Source organism: Podarcis vaucheri (genome assembly GCF_965113315.1).
Source record: "Podarcis vaucheri genome assembly, chromosome: 16".
NCBI lineage: Eukaryota > Metazoa > Chordata > Lepidosauria > Squamata > Lacertidae > Podarcis > Podarcis vaucheri.
The window spans coordinates 40,088,640-40,113,163 of record NC_138754.1 but is presented as its reverse complement, the minus strand read 5'-3'; the positions used below and the strand labels follow the sequence as shown (position 1 = coordinate 40,113,163).

The following is a 24,524-nucleotide window of genomic DNA, read 5'->3' as shown; positions in this document are numbered from 1 at the left end:
CACTATATTATTATTATTAAACTCACATATCCTCTCATCAAAGAGCTCAGGAGTTGAATCCCGCCCCCTTTTCCCGTCAAGTTGTTTATTTTCCCTTTAACCGTCCTCTCAAGAACCCGGCGAGGCAGGCAATGCGGAGGCAGCAACTGGCCCCAATTCACCCCGCGCGAGTCGGAGGCTGAGCGGAGAGAGGATTCGAACCCGGGCCGCGCGCGCCCCCCTCGCCCCGAGGCTTCCGCGAGACCCACTTCGCGAAGATTTTGTCTCCCAATTCTGCAGCCCAACCTTCCTGCGTCCTGATTGGCTGGCTCTGGAATGTTGACGAGCGAGGCCAGGCGTTGATTGGCTAACGGGAGCGCCGCTCTGCAGCCCGAGGGCTCGTCCGAAGGCCCGGGCCAAACCCGCCCTCGTCAAAAGGCAAACAGCCGTTATATTCCAGAAACATCCGGTCGCTTACCTGCATGTCGAATCGCTGGCCTAGTGGGGGGGGGAAAGAAAAACAGCGGCTCCCGCGTTTTTTCCTTCGCCCACCTCAGAGAGAGAGAGGTCGGGCTGTAAACAACGGCGACCGCGGCGGGCTCCTTCCCCTCGAGCCCCCTCCCCTCAGGATTGGCGGTTGAGATTCGAAGCTTTTTCAAAGCAGACGCAAGAGGCTCGCGAGGCGGCTTCACCCGGACGGTTATTGGCTGCTCCGAGCCGCGCGCCGGGGTGGGACGCGGGATGCGATTGGCTACCCAACAACGGGGGCGGGAGCGGAGGGGCGTGGAATGGGAGCTTCGCGGCCATTGGGCGGTGGCAAGGAGAAAGGCCCGTCGCGTAACGGGTCGTGCTATGTGATTGGCTTTCCGCTGCCCCTATTGGAGTGGCACCTTCATGGAGTGGCGGGTGGGGGCGCTCTCTCTTTCACTCCCTCGGGGTCAGTGAAGTAAATAGACGGCGGCGCATGCGCAGACAGGCTGGGACCTTCTTCTTCTCAGGCGAGCTGACCCGTCCCGCAGTAGGTAAGAGGCGTCAGCAGAGCGGTTTTCTGCCTTTCCTCCGGCCTAGGTGGAGGTGCAGCGTGCGGGGTTCCCGGTCCCCACCTCGGCCCTCGATTGAGAGGCCTTTCGCTCAGTTGCGGAAGAAACCCAGGAGTCCTGCGCCCCCCCAAACCTCCCCTCCCCTACAAAACCGGAATCCAGCAGCCCTTCCCCAAGGAGGACCCAGGAGCCCCAACCTGAGTCGTGTGTTTTTTGCATTTATATCCCACCCTTTTGTTCATGGAGCTCAACGTGACGAGCACATGATTCTTCCCGCCTTCCTTTAATCACCACCACAAGCCTGTGAGGCAGGTTGGGTTGAGAGTCAGCAACGGCCCAAGATCATTCCGGGAGCTTCATGCTTGAGGGGGGAATTGAAGTTGGGTCTGTGAGGTCCTCGTCTGACACACCAACCCAGACTTTCTCGATCTTGGGTCCCCAGATGTTGGGCTACAATTCACATCATCCCTAATGAAAAGGGCCAGCAGTCTGGAATGATGGGAGTTGTAGTCCAACCACATCTGGGGACCAGAGATTGAGAAAGTCTGCTCTAACCACTGCACCACCTGGCTCTCAAACTTCTCACCCCTCCAAAAAAAGACCCCTTTCTTTCTTTCCAGCACTATCCACAGCCAGGAGAGACCCAGGAGCCTTTCCTCCACACTGCATCATTTGTAAAGCCAGGACTCGGCATTCTTTCTCTCCCTTCCCACCCTCATCTCCAAAACGAAGAGGTTTTCTATTCTCCCCACAAAAACTACAAAGTCAATGAATCCTCTTCCCCTGCAATCACCTTTAAGCCGCAGGAGTACTGACTACCTCCCAGCCCACAAAAACAGGAGTCCTACCCTCTCTCTTGTGTGTCAAGGATGGAATATATAAGTTCTGCTGCATCCTCACCTCAGATGTGGAGCTGGGATTGCAACCCAGAGTCTTGCTGCCCAAGTACATCCAGAGCCGAGAATGGAGCCCGGGAGTCTTCTTGTTGCACCTACAGCATGTAGCCTGGAGTCTTCCACTTACAAATCAGGCAGGAACATGACAGGCAGGATGCCTGTTGCCTTTTGACTTAGAAACCAAACCCTTAAAATTGACAGCTGCCTTAGATTTGCACCATGGAAACCATGTCACCATCAAGGGAGACTGGGAGCAATTGGGCTACTAGAGCAGCATTAGGCTGGAAGGGTAAACAGACAAGTTTGTATTTTCCCCTGGCAGCTGCCCAGCTGCTTGCAGAGCCCTACCTCGTTTTGAAAACCCAGACACAAAAGTATAGCAACATCTACTCACTCTTGCCATGATGAACGGTGGCCAACCTGTGTTTAATCTAGCACTTGGTTGCAATGCCTTGCAGTCTTCCTAGGAGGTCCTACAGAGGAAATCCTGATGCAGCCTTTTCCCCTGGCAACTGATGTGGCCAGCAGTGGATTGTGACTTCAGCACAGAGTGAAATGGGGTGGGTGGATGGGAAGATGAGCAATGGGGAATGTGTCTTCAAAGCAGCGTACTTCATTTCAAACGAAATGCTTGAGGGGGTATGTTTTGTTCATTGCTTCATTTTTTATTTTACTTTTAATAGTTTAAATTGGCATCAGAAATGCATCATCATCTGGAAGACCGCATTTCTTGAACAGAGAGGCTGGAGTTTTGTGGCTGGTGGACACATTCTGTTCTATGATGGTGTCGCTCTGGAATGGAGCCTTCAAATTGGAAATGCTCTGTTGGTATCTTGGGGGCAGGAGAGAGCAGATTAACAGATGCTGGCATCAGTGAAACCTTAGAAGGGAGGTGTACTTTAAGGTTTTTTGTTTTATAATTGCCTTCTTAAACTAGAAGGTATATATTTATTTTTAAAACTCAGCACCATTATTTATCAAATCTCATTATTCCATTGTTTGACTTCAGTAACTTATTTTGGCTTCTTCTTTTTAAAAAAGCTGAATCAAGTATATTCCATTTTTGGCTAAGCTTTCCTTTCTTCCACCCACTACTTATTTCTTGGCAGTATCCTGGAATTCAGTTTAAAGTTACTGGGATTAGTTGCCCTATTAATGTAATACTGTGGATGGTAAGAGGAGGAAGAAACCTGCACTATGTATTTAAATTTCCAAATGCACTGAGAGATGAAAAAGTAATATGATCTCCTGCCCTCTCCTTTCAGTTCTTGTTATGTACTCCCTCACCTGCCTGTCACATTAATTATTACAGTAAACATGGGAGGGACTGGACAACAGAATAAGAACATAAGAGGAGCCTGTTGGATCAGGCCAGTGCCCCATCTAATCCAGCATCTTCTCACAGTGACAAACCCACATGCAGGACCTAGGCACAAGAAGACTCCCTTCCTGCAGTATTCAACTTGTATAGGTAGCCTTTGCCATCATAGTGCTTTTCAGATGTTACAGGCTACAATCACCATCACCTGGCTTAGTCTAATGGGAGTTGTAGTCCAAGAAATCTGGATAGTAGAGCTGTAAGGCATTGTTTTCTATTTCACCCTTTATTCATTGCAAGCAGCGCTGTTTCTGTTGCACTGCAGCTTATCTTCCACCAAAACCCACATTATTCATCTTGCTGTCCACTGTAGCAAAATTACATAACTTAAGTAACTGATGATGTAAGTTCCATATCCATGCAAATGGGGAGGGGAGTAATCAGTTGCATATTGTTTGTGGAGTAAAAGCAGCAACAACAGTGAATAATATTCGCTGGATTGATTTGTGTGCTGGATGGGGCAAATAATTGGCAATTCCTGTTTCCATTTCTTTTTGGTCAGAATTCTCCAGCATCCCCTGTGAAAGGTACTGTGCTAGCAAAGGTTGGGACAGGGGAAGGATTTGGTGGAAGAAAAAGGGTTGAATCTGTTTTCACTGCATTGTCAGGGAACATAAAGGTACTTCGTAGACCAAGTTGCAGGCTGTCAGTCCTAAGGAAGAGCAAAGAGCTGCTTTATTCCCGTTGCTTGATCACTTTCTTTGAAAACTGTTTTATTACTTTTGACAAATCCAGACATATTTAAGCTGGAAACCCAAAAGGCATATATTTAGAATCATTTTAGCAAAATGAAGTGCCTGTTTGCCCACAGACCAGTTCAGGGTTAAGCATTCCAGGGCAGTGCCATCATGGAACATGTGACCAGCAGCTGCAGCATGACCTCCTACTTATCTGTATAATCAGTGCTCTTCTGGATGAAGATGTGTTTTCCACTTCTGACTATTGCTTGGAATTTGTCCAGACAAATCAGTAGTGATATTGGTGATTTCTATAGCCCTGTAATTTTATAATAGTTACAATTCGGGTTTTGCAAGGAAGCATTTACTTCCTCCCCTATCTCTTGGTTTCTGGTGCCACCAAGTGAGCATTTTGGCTCATTGAAAATATTTGGTATTTCTGTACCCTTTGGATCAGCAATTGCTAAGGGGTACTGTGAGCAGAAACCTGTTTGGTCTTCCTCTACAGAAATGGAAGTCCTTTCAGTTTGTGTTTTTAATTTAAGCAAATAAATGATTTACAATTGGTCCAGTATACATAAAACAGATGGTCGGATAAATCGCTCAAATAAAGCAAAAGGTTCCTAATAATGTGTGTGTAGCAGCATTATCTTGACCCTGAAGCCTTTTCAATTTGATCATGTGAAGATTGGGGTACCTGTGGATAAATACTTCCAAGGCCACATTCCACGATTTGTGTGCTGGCACAGTGGCCAGGTGAGTGTTCAGTTGTGGCAGGTGTTAGAATCAGGCTGTTAGTCTTGCTCCCTTAATCATAGAGTGGCTTTATTCTTAGAAAAAGAGACATCAAACTGGAAAGGTTAATTGCCACTTGTCTGAGTAACAGAAAAAGACCATGGCCAGTTTTTTCACTCCTCTCTTTTTTTTTCATGAAAAGATTAACTTCAGCCAGAAGTTGGAAAAGCACCCTGTACTGTTTAGTAACAAGATGATATTTCAGTTTGGGGACTGGGAGGGGGAGAGAGTTCAGGGGTGGAGAAGGCTCAAAGGGAGGATAGCAACTATATCACAGCCCTACCCACATCATATGAGATGTTGGTGTTGTGTGGTGTCATGGGTGGGATTAAATCATCAGACAGGATATCATTTCTTTTGACAGTAAGTCCTCTCCTGCTACCCTGGAATGTAATGTGAAGTCAGCAGAGTGAATGAAAACAGACAGCTTGCATTCCACACTGCAGTGGTGTAGTCTGAGAAAAATAATTAAAAAAATGGGTCCCATCCTCCACCACCAAAAGCACAGCACCATAAAGTGCATGTGTACAAAAGGCTGCGGCTCAATAGTAAGCAACTGCTTTGTGCCCTCATGGTCACAGGGTCAATCCCTGGCAGCTTCAGATAGGGCTGGGCAAGAACCCTGCCTGAAATCATGGAGAGCCTCTGCCAGTCAGTGAAGACAGTACTGAGCTAGATAGACCAATGGTCTCACTCAGTATAATGCTTCTTCCTATGTTCCACTGAATGTTAGGGCCAGATATATTGACAGTTACTTATGAGTATTTTCTTGGCTTCTCTCCTATTGTTTAAATTAGGAGTCCTCATCTCTAGAGTTTCCTATGCCTCCCTCAAGTTTACCGCTCTTGACAAACACATTGAATGGACTAAGTGGTTTCTCTCTGGCATCAAGGCTTTGGTGGAAGTCGCGTTTTTTAATGCCTTGGTGGCCCAGACCGTTGCTCCTTGAAGTGGGAAAGAGCAGCTTCAGAGACCTCCTTCCTCTGCACGAGGCTGACCTAGAAGAGCAGTTTGTCCGTGGCTCTGGACCTGGAGGCCAAGCAACCAATAAAACCAGTAACTGTGTGGTCCTGAAACATCTTCCTTCAGGAATTGTAGTCAAGGTGAGTTGCTTGACTTTGCTCCACGTCTGCTTCTGTGGCAAGTTTCACTAGTTTTCTGCTTCACGTAATACAGTGTTTAGCACAACAGAGGTTTGTAAAAAGCTTGTCCACTGGAGGAAGAGTCGTGTTCAGGTGATCAGCCAGGAAGTTTTTATGCCACAAAAAAAACTATATACTGTTGGATAGGCATATGGGCCAATAAGGCTGAGGTGTGTGTTCTTCACATTCCTGAGAAGCCCCATTTGTAGCATCCAGATCACATCAGCTAGAATGGGTGGAGCAGGGATAACTAACATGGTGCCCTCCACACATTTTGGACAACAATTCCATTTTCATAAAATTTGTATATCACTTGATTGTAGAAATAACCTCAAAGCAGTCTTCCCTGACAGTGATGTTGCAGCGATCTTGGGAAATGTAATCCAAAACATCTGGTGAGCACCACGTTGGCTATCTCCGGTCAGATTCATGAGAAAATCCATTTTGGTAGTCTACTCCAAAGGAATTGTCAGCATGTGGTGCATCCACCAAGAGTCTATAGGTAGTTCTTGAAATCATGATTCTGTGAGGTAGGAAACAGATGACAAAGGCACCTTTTCAACAGGCAGAGACTGAACTGCCCTTTCATCAGTAGAGTAGGGGTGGGCAATGTCAGGTTTTCAACATTGCAGTGTATCACCAAGCAAACATTGCGATCTGGTGGTACATCACAATGTTCAAAACCCTGCTTCCTACCACAGTGCTCCATGATGGGCTGAAATCACTGAGGTGATTTCACCCAGGCGCTTTGCTGCACCAGAGAGAAAAGAGCTAAGCAGCCCCATCCTTTTCTGGCTTGCACTTGGGGGTCAGTGGCCACATCACAATACCTAGCTTATTTTAATGGTTTGCATCCCCCACCCTCAAGAGCTGCCAAAAGTGCATAAACATGGAGAACAGTGAGGCTTGGTCCATTGTACTGCCTTTATGTCTCTAGCCCTTGCCTTTCTTTCCACTCATCTACAAGACTTCTGCCACCTTCCAGCATCCTACAGCCACATATGGATGGCTCCATAAATCCTCTTTCAAGCTTCTACAGTCCTTTTGGGCCTCTCCAGCCTTCTCATCTGCTTCCTTCTCTGAGAATTCTCTTTCCCAGACAAAGTAGTTCTGAATCACCAGGCCGGCAATAGCATTTCTAACTTTCAGGATAGGGCTGGCTCCAATCCCCTAAGCAAATTATTTTTTCTCCCCGCCCTCTTTCTAGTGCCATCAGACAAGATCAGTGGAGCAGAACCGTAAAAAAGCCAGAGAGATCCTCCAGGAGAAAGTGGATGTTTTCTACAAAGGTGAAACCAGTGACGTTGTTAAGGAGAAACGGGAATTTCAGAAGAAAAAGCAAGAGAAGAAGAAGCGAGCAAAAGAAAATCTTGAAAGGAAAAGGCATTTGAAAGAAATGCAAGCATTAGAGGATAAATAAACAGGATTGGGCAGTTGTGGGTTTTGGTTGGGGTTGGGTTTTTTTAACAACTCATCCAATTTGGTGTGCATGGGTGCACTTGCCTGGTTGTGGTTTTTTAGAATTGTGAGAAAAACTGCAATTCAGAGGCAAAAATGCAAGTGATGGTACACTGTGACATTTGTAGATGTTTATCATTCCATCGTTTCAGATGGAAAAGAGCTTTTCTACCTTTGCGGTAACCAGCAATTGAGCCTACAAACCAACCTTGCCTCACTCTTAAGAAGTTACTGCATCAAACATGTTCCAGATGGAACCAGATGGATGCCCCTTGTTTTAAGGCAGGAGTAGGGCGACTTCCTGTCCACGCTTTCAGGAAGTGGTGCCCAGTTGCCTTTCGGTAATAACACATCAGTGGTTTTGTGGTTGTGGACAAGCAACGCTTAGCTGCAAGCCCTGCCCTAGCCTCTGTCATCAGGTCATTACCCAAAATAGGCCGTGTGTGTGCTGGCCACTCTACAGCCATGAAGCAGTGGGTGTGGCGTGTTCCCAGCATTGTGTCAGCATTGGGCACAAGGCATGCAAAATGAGAACTGCATGATGCCGAAGCAGAGCCCATAAAACTAGAACAGCATGGCAGGCAATGGAGTGGCAAAGCCACCAAGTATGTGGTGTCTAACCCTGGGTTCTTCAACCTTGAGTTCTCAGGTGTACGTGTGTTGGGACCCCCCGTTTTCCCATCATCCCCAGCCATCTTAGCCAATGATCAGGGATGATGGAAGCTGTAGTTCAACAACAGCTGAGAATCCAAGGTTGAAAAAGAGTGGCCTAGCCCAGGATTAGCTGGATCTCTTACTTTGCCTTTGCATTAATCTCAAGCACTACAGCAGGGATGGAGAACCTGTCGTGCTCTAGTGGCTTCTGGACTTCTTTCCCCATCAACCCCAATCATTGGTCTTGCTGAAAGAGGCTGAAGAGGGTTGGAGTCTGACAACATCTGGAAGGCCATATGCTCCCTCCATAAATGTTCTGCTTTGCCTCAGCAGTGCTGGAGTGGATGTCCAGTGAGTCCTCTGTGGTAGAGACAAGGGAACAAGCAAGTATGGGTGCTGAAACAAACAAACCAAAAACCTCAAGCGGAAAGTTGCTTTCAACCAAGGTGGAATGATACTTCATTATAGGGACATGCTAGAACAGTGGTCCCTTTTTGTTACCTGCTGCTGAACTTGAAGCTCACTCTGGCTAACTGATGTCCTAAACACAGCAGAGAACAGAGCAGCAACTCCCTTTCCTGGCAAATGGTGGTGGCACTTTATGGGGCCAGTGGAACCCTCCAAGGCAAGGATGTGGCCCTCCATATTTTGTTGGGCTCCAATTAGCCCTGTTCATCAAGGTCCAATGGAAAAGGGTGAAGGGAACTGTAATCTGATAGCTGGAGTGTCCCCAATTTTCCACCTCTGCTCTATATAATGTATAAGGAAAGCCAGTTCTGCTAAGGCTTCTCAGCTCAAGTGAAGGTGTCAAGGTGGCTTCTGCCACTTCTTCCAGCATTCCTCAGAGTTTTTGGGTGGTTGCATACACTCTGGTCAGGTAGAGGTGGTCAGTCAGGGAGGCTGAACACCCACCAGCAGAAGCCTCCATCTCTTTAAGGCAACCGTTGACAATGCTGGAAAGTGGATTTGGAGGGAAACGGGAACCCATGAGTAGTACCAGCTGATCACCAACTATGTCATAGACCAGAGCTTTTCAGTCTTTGCATGTTGGTGACAAACTTTTTAGACATGCATATTTCGCAACAGGGTAATTCAGTTTTACTAGCAAACTGACAGCCAAACTAACCCCTTATAAGAGCATTCGTGCAACACACCTACACTTTGCAGCTAACACACTAACGTGTTATGACACAGTTTGGAAAGCTCTTTTATAGACCAATGAAGTTCACTGAGCTCCATGGATATGTGTGATGTCACTGGATATTGCATGTTCAGAATGGTGTAAGGGGTAATTTCCTCATCATGCTTGCTTACCTTATTTTTATCCTTTATGCTTCCACATCACTAAGTTCCTATTGCTGGATTTCCTGAGGGATCTCTCAGATGTTCCAATAATTCTACGCTTTAATGCTTTTGAGTAATTGGGCCTCTGCTGCTTAACAGTACCAAATTGTTAATGAAAATAAGCTTTATTACGTCAAGTAATAAATACATACAAAGATGCAAATAACAGTTTTAGTCACTTATTTGGATTTTTTTTTTTTTGGCAAAGTTACAATTTAAATCTGGGGGAATAGAGTTGCTTTTGGGGCCTGTGACAGGTTAGAATAGTCTTTTTGTAGAACTCATGCACTTTTAATGGAAACAGTAACAATCATGCAAAATGGTGGGGCGGGGGGATAATTTTTGAACAAAATTTATGGTGCGTGCACCAAATTAGAAATTAGGCTGTCAGCTGGTGAAACAAAAAACAATATCTGTACTCAAAGGAGTCTGGTAAGAAATGGTTTAGTGGTGAAGCCAAATGAATGCTTGAGGATTAAGGCAGCTGTTTTCAAATTTTGCTTTCAAGGAGCCCTTTACTCCTCTGCTGTTCTGCAAAGGCTGATTGTTTGCCATAGGAAGTCTGCTGCACTGCAGAGGACTCTGGGGTGTGTACACTCAATCCATGGGGTGTGATGTCTGGAGCTGCTTAGCTTTGCCAATGCCCCACATAACCGTACCTTGCAACCTAGAACACAACCAGCGCTCCTTTTACATTACACAGGAATACTGGCAGCAGCAGAGGGGCTCCCTTTTCAGGGCAGCGTGTCCAACATTACTGATACTGTTACTGAGAAGTCCCTAGAAAGCTAAGGAGCCATAGACCTTTCCTAGAATGCAGTTTGAAAACCACTGGATATGGGGAACACTGTTAGTTGAAGGAGCAACCTGAGGCAGAACAGAGAATTAAGAGAGAGAAATGCAGTTGCTTTTAAATAAATTTAAACTAATTCAGGGAATGCCTCAACTTAAATGAAATACGGCAAACTCCACTTTAAATGAGAGGAAGGATAATCTTGTTGACTATGGCCAGGATCCAGAAGAAAAAAAAGACAGCACAAGTTTTATCCACCCAAGGGGACCTTTGGACTGTCTCAAACCAATGCCCCCCATGCTGGATGCTGAGCTGCTTTTGAAACCAAGAGGCATTTCAGAAGCTGTTTGAAGTATGGCACAGGGTGGATGTATTTGTTGGGGGGATTCAAACTTTCCACTGGGCACACAAGCCCTTGGTTGCCTCCTAAGTGCTACTTTGGATTGCGGCCCACATTCTTGGAAATGGCAGTGGGGGGGGGAGTGGTAGAGTCAAATTAAGGGATCTCTCTGAATGCCTTCTGTAGTCTCCAAAGGAACTGGTGTCCCTTTTTCATAAGAGGTGGGAAAATCTTGCAGCCATGGGAAGAGATGCTAGGATCTTGCATTGCGCTCAGTCTCTGCCAAACACTCTCGAACTAGTCCTCTGGCGTGAATGATGCCTGCAAAAAAAGTAACATAACGTCTGCTTGTGTTTACTTTTACAAAAGCAATACAGTGGTACCTCAGTTTAAGAACAGTCCTGTTTAAGAACAGTCTGGTTTACAAACTCCGCAAAACTGGAAGAAGTGTCCCGCTTTGCGAACTTTACCTCTGTCTAAGAACGGAATCCAAACAGTGGAAGGGCACCGGCGGCAGGAGGCCACATTAGGGAAAGTGCGCCTTGGTTTAAGAACTGTATACAGTTTGGGAGGCACTGACGTTTTGCCAGTTTCATATGAAGGTATAGCTGCTTTTTCATTTCACTGGGACATTTGCAGGAGAACTTCCTTGGTGGAGCATGCCTTTGAGTTATATATTTCCCCCTTTTTCTGAAGCAGTTCAGTGACCATTGCAGCATTTTTTGTAAGGAAGAAAGTTTAATAATAATAATAATAATAATAATAATAATAATAATAATAAATTATTATTATTTATACCCCGCCCATCTTGCTGGGTTTCCCCAGCCATTCTGGGCGGCTTCCAAAAGAATATTAAAATACTGTGATACATCAAACATTAAAAGCTTCCCTAAACAGGGCTGCCTTCAGATGTCTTCTAAAAGTCTGGTAGTTGTTCTCTTTGACATCTGGTGGGAGGGCGTTCCACAGGGAGGGTGCCACTACCGAGAAGGCCCTCTGCCTGGTTCCCTGTAACTTGGCTTCTCGCAGTGAGGGAACCGCCAGAAGGCCCCTTTTACCTTTAAATACTTTTGGAGAGGGGCAAAGCATGTTTCTAGGTGGCCAGGGAAACAGGTGCATAGCAACCCATTAATCCAGGTGTATCCAAGATGGTGCCATCCAAATGTTGCTGGACTGCAACTCTCATTAGCTCTGATCATTGGCTATGCTGACTGGAGCTGGGAGGAGTTGCCAGGTATCAGAACAAACAGTCTTCAGTCATGGTAAAGGGACCCCTGACCATTAGGTCAAGTCATGGCCGACTCTGGGGTTGCGGCACTCATCTTGTTTTATTGGCTGAGGGAGCCGGCGAACAGCTTCCAGGTCATGTGGTCAGCATGACTAAGCCGCTTCTGGCGAACCAGAGCAGCACACGGAAAAGCTGTTTACCTTCCCGCCAGAGCGGTACCTATTTATCTACTAGCACTTCATGCTTTCAAACTGCTAGGTGGGCAAGAGCAGGGACTGAGCAACGGGAGCTCACCCCGTTGTGGGGATTCGAACCGCCGACCTTCTGATTGGCAAGTCCTAGGCTCTGTGGTTTAACCCACAGCGCCTATACGTTAAAAGTCATATATTACTTCATATGCTCTTGGTATGAATTGCACAGGTTAGAAGCGGGTGGCCTTCTCTTCGGGTGGGACTAGGTGGTGTTTTCGTTTCTACGCTGGCTTAAAGTGGGAGCTCCTGGGCCACTAGAAGCCCAACCTGGACCACTCTTTATCAGATATTGTGTTTTTTGACCTTTTCCTCATAATCTTGTGGACTAGGTCCCTAAGTCAAGTGATTTAGTGTAAATAATATGGCCTAAAATATTTTTCTCAATATTAGCTTCTGTGATGGCCTGGGATTCCGAGTCTGAGAGTGAACCGGAGGAATCCCAGCCGGCACAGGAGTCCCCGCCTCCAGGGCCGGCTGAACTGGGGCAAGGCCTAGATGCTGAGGAGCCTGCACCTGTGCCAGATCCTCAGGGGCAGGCACCAGGTGAGACCATTCTGGCCCCAGAGGTGCTGGAAGACTCAGTGGCTACAGGTGAGCCTCCCCCAGGGCCCAGTAACCCTTCGGCCTCTCCTGAACTGCAGAGGCTTAGGGCAGAGAGGCGAAGGGAACTGGTCTCTCCCAGGAGGAGTGCTCGCCTTAAGGCCAGGAGAGGCGGGGCTCCTGGGGGCCGGGACCGCCCCCGGCCTTAGAAGAAGATAAAGGTCAGGCAGCCTGGTCCCAGGTTGCAGGAGCAACGTCGTTGTGGAGTACCTGCTTTACCCAGACCTAGATCTGCACTCCCGGTGTGCCTGTTCCTCGCCCGGCTCCCTGCTCCTGACTCTCCGGTGTTCCTGTTCCTCGCCCGGCTGCCCGCTGCTGACCCACCAGTATTCCTGTTCCCCGCCTGGCTCCCTGCTTCTGCTCTACCAGAGTTCCTGTTACCCGCCTGGCTTCCTGCTGCTGCCCTACCAGCGTTCCTGCTCCCTCGCCCGGCTCCCTGTTTCGGACCTCGCGTCTCATCTAGTGATCGTCTACCCTGCTAGTGACTCTGGACTGAACTTCGGATACGGTATTAGTACCTCCCCCCCCCCCCCGGACCAGCACAGCTTCATTACCTCGTTTTAGCCTTTCCATGGCACTTTTACTTCCAGCATATGTAGGCCTGATTTCTTTTCCTAATTCTTCTATGATGGCCAAAAGTTCTGCATACTTGCTCTGTGGTACTTGACTGCTACTCGTTCCCTGGCACCAGAAAGAAATGGGATCTGAATTAGAGCAGTGCCAGTCACAAGAACCAACAAACCACAATAAAGCTCAAATTAATCAATTCATTAATTGCAGGGTGACAGTGCAATCCTACACATGCTCTGATTAGTGGGGATTACTCTTGGGAAAGCATGCATACAACTGCAGTCTAAAAGTGGCTGTTTAGTGCAGGCTATATCGGGACGGGAGGGTTTCCCCCTCATTATTTTGTTTATTTACTGTACTTTAAAAAACATATATTGCTTGAGTGTAAGAAATCCTATTAAGCAGCTTACAAAATTATCAAATATTAACGTTATCAATAAAAATGGGTCCTTTAAAATATTTAAAAGATCATTAAAATCAATAGTAGCCAAAAAGAAGAAAGACATCAACATTTCACATAGAATATTAGAGTGGGCACCCCAAATGCCATCTAGTCCAACCCCCTGCAATGCAGGAATCCTGCCCACAGCCATCTGCATAGGCTTGCCTAACCAAAAAGGTTTCAATCACATGTCTGTCTGGTATTGACAGGCTGGGAGTTACAATGTGTAACCCCCCCCCAAAGATAACTATTTCTTACAGGTGTTCCAGTTCCACATATCAAAGCAGCTGAGTGGGCATGTAAGGGGTAAGGTGACCCTGCGAGTAAACTGGTTCCCAGGATGTTGAGGGCTTAATATCCTAATAACAACACACTGAGCTTGTCTGGGTAGCAGATGGGAAATGGGCAACTAATGCAGATCCCTGAGCAGAGGGGTTCTATGCAGACAGGGTCTCATTCGTGACAGTAGCCGTGCTGAAGCATTCTGCACTAGCCGCAGCTTCCGGATCAAGCCCGAGGGAAGCCCCAAATAGTGAGCACTGCACCTTTAAAGCAACTTGAACGTGAAAGCTGCAATATTTATTAATGCCATCATTGAGGCGAGCAGGTTAAAAGCAGAGTCGACGCTTGTGAAAAACAGAAGCTTGTTAACAAATAAACATGAACCCTTAAATGCCACACCCACAGCAAAAACGCCATGTACCTGAATCACAAAATCACTCAGTGCTGAATTTGGTCAATATCACTTCTGTTTGGAAACTGTAATATTTATTTTTACCCATCCACTTAAATTTAATCCATTAAATGACATCACGACCAGTTTGTTGACTTACACAGGCATTTCCTTGATTTCTCAGCCCATCTCCAGATTTTAACTGCTGCACTGTTTTAATTGGGGACATTTATATTCTAACTTTTCTGTCACTCTGTTTTTATATTTTGCAAACTACTAATTTGGAACTGTATGTGGTGTACGTATATAAGTTAATAATATAGACAACTTCCCTTTTTTTCAACAAGTCTTTTCAAATGAGGTTCTTATCCCAGTCTGTTTCTGTCGGATTTGAAATTGTCCTTATACAGTGGTACCCCGCAAGACAAATGCCTCGCAAGAGGAAAAACTCGCTAGACGAAAGGGTTTTCCGTTTTTTGTCGTTCCGCAAGACGAATTTCCCTATGGGCTTGCTTCGCAAGACGAAACGTCTTGCGAGTTCTTGCGAGCTTGTTTCCTTTTTCTTAAAGCCGCTAAGCCGCTAATAGGGTTGCTTCACAAGACGAAAAAACCGCAAGACGAAGAGACTCGCGGAACGGATTAATTTCGTCTTGCGAGGCACCACTGTATATGTTTTTTATTGTCAAACCCTTGGGGATGTTTCAAGGGAACTCATTCATTAATGAATGAATAAATGGCATAAGAGACACACTGCTGGCAGCCCAGAATATTGGAAGTTTTTACCTGCACTCCTTGTGTGTAACCTAGAGATGGGGGTCCGTAGTCATTTATAAGCTGTCTGTATTGCCCTGAGCCGGCCATGCTTGTGGAAGGAGAGTGGACGTTCCCAGCTTTGGAAAAAGAAAACATACAAAGTGAGAATGATTACCAAATGTTGAGTAAGATACAAAGCTAGCAAGTTAAACATTCTGGTTTTGAAAGGCCAGTACCTATCTTCCTCATTCTGCTAATAGTTGCCAGCTATGCTAATGCAGTGGTAAAAATAAACACCACATTGCCCTGATCAGTAGAAGCTCAAGACACCATGGCAATCATAAGACACTGACATTTGCTTTCCATGAAAGCTTTTCCCAAGCACTCAAGAGTTCTTCACATAGATTATCTTGGACATCCTAACAGGAACCCTGTAAAGTAGATCACCGTTATTCTCCCTATATTGCAGATGGAGAGACCATCCAACAAGTGAACAGCTCACCTAAAGTCTATATGTGGTATAAAAATAACCGTTTATTTATTTAACTGATGTGGCAAGGTTAATAGGCCGTTGTCAGAAATTGTGGTCTCTTGTAGGAGCAGAAGGGGAAAGGGAAGTGGATGGGAATAAATAAAATGTTATTTGTAGCCTTGGCATCTGTGTCCCAGACTGGGTGCTGCTTCGCTATCCCCGGATCTATTGCTGCAAAACTCCTCGCCTGGCCAGGCTAGCCCTTCCTCTAGACTGTCAATGAGTGCTGCCAAAATGGAGAACACCAGCCATTTGTTGGAGAGGTGTGCCCACACAGGCAGCCTGGTGTTCAGCTACACACATGAAGACCAAAACAGGCCACTGGTCTGTCTAACTCAGTCTTAGCCATGCTGATGGTCAGCAGATCTCCCCACCGAGAGATGCTGGGGATTGAACCCCAGACCTCCTGCATACACAGCAGATACAGTGGTACCTTCGTTCCGGAGGTCCGTTCTTAACCTGAGATACCACTTAAGCTTGTGGGGCCTCCCGCTGCCGCACAATTTCTGTTCTCATCCTGAAGCAAAGTTCTTAACCCGAGGTACTATTTCTGGGTTAGCAGAGTCTGTAACCTGAAGCGTCTGTAACCCGAGGTACCGCTGTACTCTTCACCAATAAGGAGCTAGGGCCTCTTCCCTTTGTAAAACAGCGCAACGTTTAATGTTCAGGAAACATGCGGGGTGGGGGAGGCAACACGGTAAGAAAGGAGGCACTGAGCATCTCCAAGCGGACTGGCATGTCATCTCCCCTGCACCTTCCCCTGGGGCCGTCTTCCCCCGAAGCGCACCTAAGCTTGCCCTTTTGGCTGATGATGAGTTTAAGCCAGCGTCCCTGTCCCCCCAAAGCTCCCCCCCCCATGCCAAGCCACTGGGTAACCTTGGGTGCCTTTACCTGATCCTTTGCCGTCTGCCTCGAAGACGTAGTAAGACATAGTGGCCAACACAGAGCGCGCCTTATCAGCACCGCAGCAGCAGGCCCCGAGAACAAAAGGAGGGTTTGGGACTTGGCTGCGGTGCCAGCCCTCCTTGCACAGTGCAGATGGCTGCATTAGTCGCTGTGCCAGCTCAGCTCAGATGGAGGGTGCGGGTGGGAGGGTGGAAGGAAGGAAGGAAGGAAAGAAAAACATAGCCATGCTTGCTTTGAAAGCCCCAGATCTTGAAAGGGTTCCTGCACCCCAAAAAGGACATCAAATCCAGGCCAAACTTTTAAAGGGCAACCCTGCTCCGAGACGTGGCCAGCTTTGGAAAGCAGCAAAGTATGGTAGGAGGTCCCCAGGCAGATTTGGGATGGTTTCTGGCAGTGAATTGCCAACTGCAGTCAAAGGCATAGCATGGGCTTGGCTTTGCTCTAGCGAAGGGCCCTCGCTCAGTGGCAGTCTGCCCTCACCCAGCCCCCACCTGCTTGCCTTCCTCCTTACAGCTAGTCTTTTTTTGGGGGGGGCACTGGCATTCCCTGTCGGCTGCTGTCTCATCGGCCTCAGCGCTGCCCTTGCAGAACTCAGCAGGGAAAAGGAGGCGCCTGTGGACAAAGGTAGCATGAATTGCCTGTGCCTGCCATTGGCTCAGGTGCTGCCTACCGTTTAAGCTCGCCACCTTCTGCCCCACCAGTCCCAACGAGCATCAGCTACTCCTGATCCTTTGCGTGCAGAAGGCCCCAGGGTCCATCCCTCCCTGCCATCTCCAGCAAAGGCTGGGAGGGAACCCAGCCTGAAGTTCTGGCAAGCTGCTGCCACACAGCAGAGACCACACTGAACGAGAGGAACCAATGGTCTGACTTAAGGCAGTTTCCTATGTTCCTTTCATAGAATGGCCATAGCTCAGGGGCACTGTTGTTCTTGACATCCGTCTGTCTTGAGACAATGCACTGCGCCTCCAGGAATCAAAGCAAACGGCTGTATTAGCGGCACCAAAGCAACCTCCTTGGGGAACAAGCCTGGGCAGAATGTGGAGGTCCTAGGATGCCCAGACAACAAGACATTCACACTCGGGTCTCACTGATGTGGTCCAAAGGAAAGGAAAGCAAGACATTTGGCACCAGGTTGGCTGGAGGAGATGCTGGAAGGAGGCGTACAAGGCACCTTCCAGGTGGACGAACCCTCATTTTTCTCTACAGCATGTGCAGAAACCACCTTATTGACCACTGGACCTGGGTGTAGCCAGGATTCATATTCGGGTGGGCAGGATCAATGTTATGGGGGACAGAATCAAGCTATCTGCGACACAATTGGTCACTTAGTTAAGTATTATTATTTTTTAATTTGCTTTAGGGGGAGGCAGTTGCCTCCCCTTTTGCTACGCCCATGGTTGGACCCACTATTGGTCTTGTCCACTCAATCCACCAGAGTCTGTCTTTGCATGCAGGGAAGTCCCTAACTCACTGAGGGTTTGTGACCCATCGGCTACCCTTGCCTAGTTTAGCCAACCAGTCAAAGCCATTCCCGCGCTGTGGCAGCTGCTTCGTATTGACAGCTTCTAGGAGCCACAGGTGAGAGCTGAGTGCAGAGTGGGGACCAAAGGTGGACAAACTACCCCAGAAGGAGAATGACGTGTCCCCCACCAGAGGTACTACCAGAGGGAAGCCTAACGCCCCATACACTGGGGCATTACTCTCTTATTATTGCTGCTGTTTCCATTTATAGACCGCTTTACTATCTGAAAGATCCATAGCAAGTGATTAGCGTAACAAAATACATAAACAATATCCGTAACCATAAAATACAAAAAAAATCATATACCACTGTATCATAAAAATATATCGTAGCAGTTTGCAAGAATATAAAAACATAAAGCCAGACAATAAAATCAAAAAAAGTTAAAAGAAATGAAAAACAAACATCAGTAGACCATTGTGAGGCGGTGTACCTCTCATCTGCCTGCTTAAGCCTGGAGGAATACCGTATTTTTCGCTCTATAACACGCACCCGACCATAACACGCACATAGTTTTTAGAGGAGGAAAACAAGAAAAAAAATATTCTAAACGAAACAGTGGGTGTATGATTTTTGTGGTTCATGCTGTGGCCACAGACATGTGATCTGACGGTGAGTTTGGGGTAGCCCAGTGCAAATATCCTGAGGATCCATGTGGATCCATGCCTTGTAACCACGTTTTAAGTGGGGAGGGAAGGAAAAGCACTCAAGGGACAAGGAACACGCGTGGGTTGGGTGGAGAAGGATGCTATTCATAATGGAGAAGAGGGGTATAAGAGGAGAAGGCTCCTCTCCTCTCCCGCTTTGCTGTCTCAAAGCGGGCCACGGAGGAGGAAAGGAAGGGGAACCATGGATCCTCACGACTGCAGCAGATCCCCACCACCACCCGTAGGCATTCCCTCCATAACACACACAGACATTTCCCCTTACTTTCTAGGAGGAAAAAAGTGAGTGTTATGGTGCAAAAAATACGGTAGATAAGTTTTCAGCAAGCGTTTAAAAGTTGGCAACTTACAACTACCTAAATTGTAGTTGGGCATTTCAGCTGGTGTAGCTGCCCATTAAACGTGCAGGAGCCCCACCCCCACCTGCCCCCAGCTGCTTGGCACAAGACCCAGAAGCCGGCCGGCACTCTGTCCCAAGCAATCCAGAATGAAGCGTGTCCAAATCTACTGCTGGGAGGAACAAGACAAACCCCTCTTGAGCAAGGGTGCCAAGGTGGAGAGGGAGGACAGGAGCCCACCCCCCTCGCCAGATGCCCCAGTCCAGGGGTCTGCAACCTTTAAGACAAAAAGAGTCACTTGGACCCGTTTCCGAAGGGGGGGGGGGACTGGGAGCTGCAAAACCATTGCAACATTTAAAACAAATATATCTCCGGAGCCGCGATCTGACAGCGGGTGGGAAGGTGACGTCGGGACGGTGCGTGACTAACGCATGCACTGCCCCCATGCGATGTCACAGCCAGTACAGCGCCCGCCAGAGTGGAGATTGTTGGGGTGCACAATGTGCCTCATCCCCTTGCTAGTATCTGCCCCGGAGCCGTGGCACAGGTATAAAAGAGCCACATGCGGCTCCGGAGCCGCGGGTTGCAGACCCCTGCCCCAGTCAGTCCATTCCAGTGGGGAATCCGTGTCCACGGTAATATACCTTAGGCAAAGGTAAGGTATATAAAACTAATTAATAAATAATTTGGGCAGGCAGCATAGTTAGTGGCTTCCAGCTAGGATTTCCACTCTCTTTTTTGATAGGATTCCTGTGCTATTAACAGCCACATGACTGGCAAATTATTGTTGTTAATTACCTGTCCTTCACCATAAGTTCCCAGGGCATGTAATACATTGGTAGTAGTATCATTAATAGTAATAGTATCTTTTGTATATCACCCTTCATCTGAAGATTACAGGTTTATCAACACAAAATACATCATAAAACAGAAACAAACCATAACTCCTCTCTCCCACAAACACATTTTTAAGAACCATAGAATGTTAATCAGCCTGGTCATAGAGAAACGTTTTCACCTGGTGCCTAAATATATGTAATGAAGGTGCCAGATGAGCCTCCTCAGGGAGATTTCCACAGATGAGGAGCCTCCGCAGGAAAGGCCTGTTCTCGTGTTGCCATCCTCCAGACCTCTTGAAGGGAAGGCACACGAAGACGGGCCTCAGAGGATGGTTGCAGGGTCCAGGTCGGTTCATATGGGGAGAGGCAGGCCTTGAGGGGTTATGGTCCTGAGCTTCTTAGGGATGTATAGATCAAACCAGCACTTTGAATTGGACCAGGACACTAACTGGCAGCCAGTGCATTTGGGCCAGGATTGGCATTAGATGCTGAAACCGTCCTGCCCGGTGAGCAACCTGGCCACTGAATTCTGCACCAGCTGGTTTCTGAACCATCTGCAGAAGCAGCCCTACTTAAAAGGCATTGCAGTTATCTAAACTAGAAGTTACCACAGTATAGACAACAGAAGTTAGGCTGTCCCTGTCCAGATAAGGGTACAGCTGGGCCATCAGTCAAAGCTGACAGAAGACGCTCTGTGCCATCAAGGCTGCCTGAGCCTCGAGCGACAGCAAAGGATCCAGGAGGACCTCCAAGTTGTGTACCCGACTCCTTCAGAACCAGTGTTACCCCATCAAGAGCAGATAACCTCTCCACCATCTGGTCTAGGGAACCACCAACCACCAGCGCCTCAGTCTTATCTGGATTGAGCTTCAGTTTGAGGCTCTCATCCAGGCCATGACCAAGGCAAGAAATTTGGTAGATGCTTTATTTATACAAATGCGCATGACTCAATGTGACTTAAGAAAATAATATGAAAGATATATTCCACAGGTGTTGCTTACTATCAAACAACTGCAGTGTCGCAATGGAAAAGGGTTTGCCGGCTGCATTTCTCCCTCAGGAGTCCTGCCAGAATGAAAAGTGGCTATTCTTGCAGGGGAACCATGAAGAGAAGGAAAAGAACTGGTATTGAAGTTGCCAGCTTTCATTTCTTTTTACTGTTAAGTGTTGATGCTCCTGTGCCTTCAACAGCAGCCCAATACAGACAAATTCCGCCTTTCCTTTGTTTTGCTCCCTGCCAAGAAAAGCCCCGCTTAATTTCCATATGCTGGGCTGTTTATAAAGCCACAGGAGCAGGATTTTTTAAAATGTTGGCACCTCCAAACGGTGTTGATGAGGAACTTTGCCAGAGTGATGGGCAACCAATGGGGGGGGGCATACATCAAGGTCCAATGGAGACACTCCTAAGAGAGGTTATAACATCAGTATAGTAAATTTTCCCTTCTGCAGAGCTTGGGAGCTGCCTTCTCTCTCCTTCCTAATTGATGGGGAAATCAAAGTTAAGTGGGTAATTAACAGCAGCAAAAAAGCCCTTTAAAAGCCTTCCCCCCTCACACACATCATAGCCACCTGGAATGCATAAGGACACTTACTGTCAGATGCAGGAAGACACTGGGGTAGAGGAGAGAAAAGACATTACTGAGCCTACAGTGGCCTTCAAAACTTTCCAGCCCCACAGCGGTGGGTGGGTCACAGCTGATGATTATTGGCTTTGGATTTCCCACACATTTGGCTTGAAGAAGGGGTTGGGGTTAAGTCCCCCCCCTCTGAAAACCAGAATTCCTGTGTCTTTAATATTAGCACAACAGGCAGAAATTTGACCAGGAAAGCATTCTTTCTTCAGCCTTTTTCAGGCTAAGAGAGTAAGGGAAGCCACAGCAATCATTCTTAATTCCTGCTACATTTAAAAAGCGAAATCTGCCTTCACATCTGCAAGCAAAGTTAGAGTTTACAGGTCTGAATCTGGGGTGTGTGTGCTAAGGGGGGGTAGTATTTCATTTGGATGGCTGAGAGAAGCCCCCTCCAGCCCTGACCGCTCAAGCCAAGCTGCCTAATCAGAGACAGGGAGCATTTGCAGTCATATCACTGAGAATCCGAGATATTCAATTGCCAGGGCTCCTTTGTCTAACTCCCTTGGCCTTACGCCAGGGTGCTGGCATTAGCGCTTAGCGAGAGGAAGGGCTGGTGTACAAAGCAGACAGAGAAACCATTTTGGAAACTGATGAGTGCTCTTTACTTCCCTTCCCCCCTCCCCAATTCCACCTAAAGAGTTTCTCTATAGAATGGATGAGGCACAAAGAAGCGGTACAGGTGAAATGGGGACAGGCTGAGCATCCCTGGAAATGGTTGTGGAAGGGCCTTCAATAACAATGCAATTATTATATTATCAGGTTTCGTTAAAGAGCATAAGAGATTTGGGGAGCGACTGGTTCCAGTTGCCTCGGTCAACTCTTGCAGGATGTCCCTTGCTCCAAGCACATCTAAAACATCACAATTATTCTTCTGTCCAAAACACAGGACAAAAGCAAATGTTTTGCTGGGGGCGGGGGGATAGATGGGCAATCAAACCAGCATCCCTACCCAAGAAACGAATTAAAAACGGGCTTCCACTGATGCCCAAGAGACTCTGTTGCCACCACACCTCTTCTCTCCAAATACCTTCTTTCCACTCAGATTTAGGTGTTTTTTTAAAAAGACATAAAATGTTGCTTCTGCTCACTGTAAGGGGCCCTATTTAGAAGCTCCAGGACCAAAATGAGGCATCTGAAGAAAAACATTTGCAAATCCAAGGCTCCAAGCATGCGAACACACAAGGCTCAGACAAGGGGTCTTGAAGGGCACAACCCGTCAGGACATTCTCCTGCACAAAACCCATTGCAAATTACCAGGACGACGCATGAAGGGGGGGGGGTGTTCCACAGGGAGGGTGCGACTACCGAGAAGGCCGTCTGCCTGGTCCCTTTGGACATCACTGGTTCAAATCAGTGCAGACTGAAAATGTTCAGTCCACCATCTTGATTCAAAATGGTGTCCAGCTGAGTCCAAACATGGGTGAAAACCTGCAGCTTGATCTTAGGAGCCAACATGCAACATTTGGTTATGGTATCTTAAGGGGTGTTCAAATGCATAGTAAACAAACAACTAGACACACAGAGTGAGAGAAAGAGAGAGAACTACTAATTAATTTTCAAATGTGCTCAAACAACTCTTTAATCAGCAGCATTTGCTTTAAGAAACCAAAGTCTAAGTTTCTGCTACAACAATAGATAGCCCCAATTATTAATTTCAACAATACCTTATTACAGGACAGCTTAAACCTTGAAGCAGAGGGGTCTGCAAACTTTCTACCTCCAGGGCCCACTTAAGAGAGCTGGAAACAGCAGTCACAAGATGTTGGCACATGGAGGGCAGGGCTAATCAAGCCGTGCCCTGGCAACTACCGATAGAATTTTCTACAGATACCCAATCCATCTTTGGAAATTGGTAAATTCTTTGCCACTGCTTTTTCTTCAAAAACATTTGCTTTGGAGCTACTGTGACAACCCAACCTCAGTTTTGAGCAGATTTTTCTGAGCCAGAGCCAGTAAATGGAGCAGCTTTTCTTGTATATTTCCCCCTTCCCACCCCCCCACGCCTCTCAAAGTATTTCTTACTCCCATTTTCTTTCACGCTCAACTTGTAAGTTATTCCCTCCTCTTCAAAAAACTGTCAGTCTTTCCACCTTCCTCACCTTTTCCATTCATTCATTCATTTCTTCTATTAAGAGTTTTCCCCTCTTGTTCTCTTTTCAATTCCTTATTTATTTGACTCCATCCTATTCTTGCGATTGCAATTTGTTCTAAACTGTTTTTGATGTTGTATCTTAAATTGCTGAGACCCACCCTGGGACCTTCAGGCCAAGGGTGGGTAAATAACAGCCAAGGTGGATGATGATGATGATGATGAAATACTAGTGTTTTCTCTTTTCTCTCACTTTCTAATTTCCTTCAACGCCTCCTCTGGCCCTTTTCCCTCAGTCTCCCCCTCTTGACCACCTTTCCTCAGCATGGATGGAGCTGCTGGTGCTGGCACTGCTCCAGCCAAAAAGCTGTGGGCCGCAGCGACAAGGTGGGCAGGTTGTGGCATTGAGGCCCACCTGAAAGTGGCCCATGGCCTACTGGCAAGTCCTGACCCACTGCCTCACAGCAGGCGTGGGGAAGAAGAGAAGAAGAAGAGTTTGGATTTGATATCCCGCCTTTCACCCCCCTTCAGGAGTCTCAAAGCGGCTAACAATCTCCTTTCCCTTCCTCCCCCACAACAAACACTCTGTGAGGTGAGTGGGGCTGAGAGACTTCAGAGAAGTGTGACTGGCCCAAGGTCACCCAGCAGCTGCATGTGGAGGAGCGGAGACGCGAACCCGGTTCACCAGATTACGAGTCCACCGCTCTTAACCACTACACCACACTGGCTCTCTCAATGTCTGGCCCTCCAGTCGCTGATGAACTACAAGTCCCATCAGCCCAGCAAGCATGGCCAATGGCCGGGGATGGTGGGAGCTGTAGCAATACCGGGAGGGACAAAGGTTCTCCACACAGGCCTTCAAGGACACCCTTCGAAAAGCGATTCTGCTTGCTTTGGAAAGAGAGGTGGAATAGGGGACTCAGACTTAAGGGGAATGTGACTCCGATGCCAACTCAGCCACAAAGCTCACTGTGTGTCACAGGCCCACC

The 24,524-nt window shown here is 47.3% G+C and overlaps 2 protein-coding genes and 1 long non-coding RNA gene across 16 annotated transcripts in view; 1 reads left to right on the top strand and 2 right to left on the bottom strand.

The window, feature by feature from the left end:
- The window catches only part of LOC309521516 (M-phase phosphoprotein 9-like), a 45,612-nt gene extending 43,191 nt beyond the window's left edge, over positions 1-2,421 (bottom strand). For 4 of the 7 annotated variants that reach the window (XM_082204105.1, XM_082204112.1, XM_082204110.1 and 1 more), the window contains exon 1: positions 1,920-2,037. The gene's annotated coding sequence lies outside the window, so the exon portion shown is untranslated. Of the gene's footprint in view, positions 1-457; positions 570-1,919; positions 2,038-2,309 lie in introns of those variants that run through there. The other 3 variants (XM_082204107.1, XM_082204106.1, XM_082204108.1) reach the window with 3 other exon arrangements.
- On the top strand, positions 884-7,356 carry LOC309521561. 4 transcript variants are annotated; one of them, XR_014214709.1, is made up of 4 exons: positions 909-1,001; positions 1,640-2,554; positions 5,563-5,868; positions 7,115-7,356. It is a non-coding gene; the product is annotated as an uncharacterized lncRNA (long non-coding RNA). The 4 variants fall into 4 exon arrangements; XR_014214708.1 differs by lacking the exon at positions 1,640-2,554 and having other exon boundaries at positions 884-1,001; XR_014214710.1 differs by lacking the exons at positions 909-1,001; positions 1,640-2,554 and adding an exon at positions 1,039-1,327.
- A 2,113-nt stretch (positions 7,357-9,469) lies between these two features.
- CDK2AP1 (cyclin dependent kinase 2 associated protein 1) overlaps positions 9,470-24,524 on the bottom strand; it is a 19,053-nt gene continuing 3,998 nt past the window's right edge. For 3 of the 5 annotated variants that reach the window (XM_082204203.1, XM_082204204.1, XM_082204202.1), the window contains exons 2-4: positions 15,044-15,150; positions 13,130-13,256; positions 9,470-10,817 (exon numbers count right to left, since the gene is read on the bottom strand). In XM_082204203.1, coding sequence (XP_082060329.1) covers positions 10,750-10,817; positions 13,130-13,256; positions 15,044-15,150 — 302 coding nt within the window. In that variant the 3' untranslated portion in view covers positions 9,470-10,749. Of the gene's footprint in view, positions 10,818-13,129; positions 13,257-15,043; positions 15,151-16,436; positions 18,215-24,524 lie in introns of those variants that run through there. The other 2 variants (XR_014214706.1, XM_082204201.1) reach the window with 2 other exon arrangements.